This window comes from Nannobrachium achirus (assembly GCF_963921795.1).
Source record: "Nannobrachium achirus genome assembly, chromosome: 15".
NCBI lineage: Eukaryota > Metazoa > Chordata > Actinopteri > Myctophiformes > Myctophidae > Nannobrachium > Nannobrachium achirus.
In genome coordinates this window covers 24,861,601-24,866,538 of record NC_137822.1, presented here as the reverse complement: position 1 = coordinate 24,866,538, position 4,938 = coordinate 24,861,601, and the positions used below count along the sequence as shown (strand labels likewise).

At 43.9% G+C, this 4,938-nt stretch overlaps 1 protein-coding gene across 1 annotated transcript; it reads right to left on the bottom strand.

Annotated features, from left to right (window-relative positions):
* Positions 1 to 818: 818 nt before the first annotated feature.
* On the bottom strand, positions 819 to 2,979 carry LOC308298789 (protein FAM163B-like; the record flags this gene model as incomplete). The annotated part of the gene is made up of 2 exons (XM_080742464.1): positions 819 to 1,256; positions 2,887 to 2,979. The coding sequence occupies 2 exons, from the start codon at positions 2,977 to 2,979 to the stop codon at positions 819 to 821; spliced, it is 531 nt and encodes a 176-aa protein (XP_080598590.1).
* Between the last annotated feature and the right edge of the window lie 1,959 nt (positions 2,980 to 4,938).

Sequence of the window (4,938 nt, the reverse complement as noted above, 5' to 3'; positions counted from 1 at the left end):
CAGCGCCAAACAGTGTGTTAAGGAAACACACGCAAATGCTAGCAACTAGTCCCCTTTGGCACCTTTGGTCAAGCCAAGAACAGTGTGGTCTTGGCTTGTAGCATGGCAGAGGCTATGCTGTCATCCCGCGCTTAGACAAAGCCTCTTGGCGCAACTCTATGAAAGGATGTTGGAAATAACTAGGAACTTCCATCCTCTGTGAGCCCTTTATGTTCTAATGGCCTTAGATAAGTTTAGCTAAAACATCAACAGTTGAGAGCTACAAGATGAAGTCCCACAATCCACTGTACCTCCCCCCATCCATCTCCAGTTCTCCAGTTGGTACTCAGTTAAATTCCATAATATGAATATTCCACGGAGAGGGGAAAAGACAGATCCTCCAGTAACATGAAAGGGACACATGTTCTATTTTCAGCAGCCATGGTATAAGAAAATATTTTGCAGATATGTCATTTTAACATGGTGGGTAGCGCATGGGTCTTTGGGCCAAGTAGGGCTCCACAAAGTTTGTCAAATCTGAAAAGGTTTTGTGTTCCTCGCTCGCTCTCTCTTTTTGGTAAAAAAGAGAACAGTTCAAAACAAAACAGATTTAGGAGCTTGTGTTGTTATGAAATGACCTTTAAACACTGAGCATAATTGATGGATCTGTCCTGAGTGCCAAGTGAGTTCCAATGTCAGAAGAACCAGAGCAGACCAGACCAGAACAGGCCGGTACACACTGGGTAAGATAAGAAAAGCTACACCCAGCTCCAGGCCCAGCTCTTAGTTATAGCCCGTCCATTGTCACGTCAGTTCAAATCTGCCCAACCTTCCAACGGCTAAACATCAGTGCTGATACTGCAGCTGCGGGCGAACATGTCCCTCATGGTGGCTGACCGGGGAAGGTTGTGCTTTCGGTAACTGGTTAGTTCCAGGGGCACGGGCAGGTCCAGGTCCTGCTGCTGGACGCTGCGATAGCTGATCCGCTCGCCCCCATTCCTCAACCCCTCTGGCTGGTGGTGGAGTTGAGGCTGCGGGGGCTGGAGGTAGAACGGCAGCTCATAGTGCGTGCAGGACGGACAGAACGTCTGCGACCGTGTCAGTTTCCTGGCCAGGGGAGGGGTGGAGAAAAGGACAGGGCCATTGGGGACGGCGGAGGCGGCGGCAGAAGCTGCCACAATGTTGTGATTGGAGTGGACCGGCGGGAGGCGGGACGTGACGGCGAAGTCGGGCTCCTCCTCCTCCGACTCGGACTCTTCCTTCTTGCAGCAATAATACTACGGGTGAAGGGGAAAGGAGAAGGGCCGTACATGACAATGAGTCGGTGAGGAAGGAGAGACGGGTGAGAAGGACGATGGAACGGAGATACAGGGGAGGGGAAGAAGAGGCAGGAGGCGGAATGACGGGGAAGAAAATAAAGAAGGAAAACCAGAGTGTGCAGGAGATAGGGGAGAGGAGAAGAGAGGCAAATGTGAAGACAAAGGATAGAGGGAGAGGAATAAAGACAAAGACAAAGTTAGGGACAGGGCAGGCATTTGTTATCATGAGATGTCAAAAGCTGCGTTATTGTCTCAACAACGATACAGGAACAGCAAGCATTTGGCAGATTGATTTATTCATGAAATGATAAATCCCATTGATACATTATAATTAATGAAGAATATGTAACATATATACTGTAACTAGTATATATGACGTGTGTTTTTCTCTTTCTTAAACAGTAGATTTACTATTAACAACAACACATGTAGATGTAATTGGCCTACTAAAAGTTTTAAACAGAATTTGTTTGAGCACAATGGTGGAATTCTGCCGTTACTGTAAAAGCTCTAGGCTGAAAGCAGAGAAAATGGTATGTAGATAATGTTCTTTATCTAAGTTACAGTATATGCCAGGGGTCTTCAACGTGTTCAGGCCAGGGACCCCTTAGTTGAGAGAGAGATGAAGCAGGGACCCCACAAACTTTTCATAGATTCCATATAGTTTCATGGTTTGACAGCACAATCATCAGAATCATCAGTTGGATTCATGTCAATGTGTGTTTTCAGATTTAACCACTTGAATCGTCAACACTTACTTGACCTTTCACTCTGTACTTAGTCTGCTCTTTTTCCTCTACACGCTGCGAGGCATTGTGAGCTTGTAGATCAGCTATTCTCGGCTAAAGTTCTCAGAATATGGACGTTAGAAAAAAAACTTTCTACCACACAAAGATTTGGAGGACCCCCTGTAGTAACTCTGAGGACCCCTAGGGGTCCCGGACCCCCTGTTGAAGACCCCTGGTATATGCAAAAGCAAAGGAAAAAACGCTGAACAAAGCGACTCAGTCTGGATTCCATGCTAACAAACTCATACACTATATTATCAACATACTGAAAAATGCCTCTGTGAACCAAGTATATTTTCTCATTGACATTCTATTCCAGTATGATGCCATTTAGTATTTTTTCATTCCACACAGCACCTGACAAGATGTCCCAGATAGGCACACATTTTACCAGATCTACCAGAGCAAGGTCATATCTGCATTTTGACAACTTGCAGAACAGACGAAGCATACCAAAGAGCTGTTGAAGCTTCCAATTCAAATATAGAACCCAATTCTTTGTAGGAATAGAAGGTTATAACTAATGTACCTGAATGTTCAGCAAAAATACAATCAAAAGGGATATCCATTGCAGACTGAGCATGAGGAAATGCCAAATTCTCAAACATGGTCATTTTCTTCTTCCTTAAGAAGCATAAAAAGTCACCTTTTGTGACTGCGCTTGTATTCCTAACTGTGGTGTTAAAGCCCTGACATAATTGGAGGTACAGTATACACCCTGCTTATGCTTAATACTTGTGATGATGGATAACGGATAGAAAGAGAAACATTAGTAAGAAAAGTAGAGGAAGACCTCTTACCTGCAGCCTACAATAGCACAGTATTGCAATGATACACAATAAGATGACTGTAGCTAGAATTCCTCCAGTGATGACCACTGTCCCGGCTGTCATTCGAATGCCTCTCCATCAACACCCTACAGAAAGCACAGTAGAGAGAAAGAGAGGAAGAGAGAGGGATATATAAATATGAATGAAAAGTAGGCAGGCAGAGACAGACAGACAGACAGACAGACAGACAGACAGACAGACAGACAGACAGACAGACAAACAGACAGACAGACAGACAGACAGACAGACAGACAGGCAGGCAGGTAGACAAGACAAGACAAGAGGAAAACACGGAGAGAAGAACAGGGAGGGATAGACAAAAAGACAGAACATATCAATATACTGTATTGGTTTCATTAAGTGGATTATAACTGTGCCATCTCAGTGTGACTCATTGAATTATCCGCCGTTTGGCAGACACTTAATACAATCAACGTTGCTCATAATACAGACAAGTTTCAGACCGGAAGATGGAGAGGACGGGGGAGGGAGAGAGCGAGAGGGGGATAGAGAGAGAGAGAGAGAGAGAGAGAGAGAGAGAGAGAGAGAGAGAGAGAGAGAGAGAGAGAGAGAGAGAGGTGTAAAGGGTGGTTTGGGTGCAATGAGATAGAGATGGGTAAATCGGAGGTGACCGAGCAAGTGACACAGAGAGAAGGAGTTCAAATCGAACGGAGCAGTGTTGACGAGGGAGTGATGAAGAAGAAATGGGGGAGACGGAGAGGAAAGTGGGCTGGGAGCAGAGGTGTCAACTGGATATGGCAAGGTATGGTATTGACAACAGGGGGAAAAATAAAATGGTAAATTCATCATGCCTGTTGCTAAGGTATGGCAACATGACTGGTGTCTTGCACGCACGCATTTATGCGCGTGCAAGACACCAGTCATGTTGCCATACCTTAGCTTTTGCTGAACTGACACCACTGGCTGGGAGAGAGGGCAGAGGTGAGATGAAGCATGGAAGAGTGTAGTGCGGAGAGAGTTGAGAACCCGGAGATTAGCTGCGGTGGTGTAAAGTATCAAAGTATATTTACTTAAGTACTGCACTTTTAAGCACACTTTTGAGTTATTTGAACTTTACTTGAGTATTACCAATTTCCAAAGCTTTTACTTCTACTCCACTACATCTCAGATCCAAATATTGTACTTTTACTCCACTACATTTATTTGAAAACTTTAGATACTAGACTACTAGTTACTTTGCAGATATAAATTATAATATTATAAGACATACATAAATCACTTTAGCCCCATTTTATACCGTGGCTATTTGAAAATAGGAGCCCATCTACAAGCTCACAGCACGTCGTATCGTGACCCTTTGTGAGCTTGTAGATCTGCTATTTTCAAACATTTTGTACTTTTACTTTCGGTACTTTAAGTGCATTTTGATGCCAACACTTTCATACTTTTACTCAACTGCATTTTAAAATCCTGTACTTTTACTTGCCAAATGCCTAAATTGTAAATTGTACTAGTAACAGAGAGTATTTATATATTGCAGTATTGATGCTTTCACTTGAGTAAGACATGTGAGTACTTTTTCCACCACTGATGAGAAGGACAGGAGTGGACAGATGAGGTGAATGGAAGGAGCAAGCAGGTGTGTCGCACCAAATTCTGGGCCCTGGGTACGAGGATTCACTGCGGGCCCCCCATGAATGTTCTTCATAGGGAGAGGGTCTTTAACCCATTTAGACTGGGAAGTGGGAACGCATTATTACGCATTATTTTGTGCTTTAACTATTGAAAAATAGCAGATATACAAGCTCACAGCGCGGCACAGAGTGCCGCGCTGTGAGCCATATTTGAAGACAATTTGTCTTCAAATATATATGTTGGTTTTTTTTTTTGGGGGGGGGGGGGGGAACCTATGTTTCTATGTTAGTGGTGCTCAAACCTTTTCATGTGAAGGACCCCCAAAATGATATATATTTGGCCACAGACCCCCATCTCAAGTCAGGGACCCCCACAGAAACAAGATCTGAGTTAAAACATACATATATTCAAAGACTTGCATTTAAA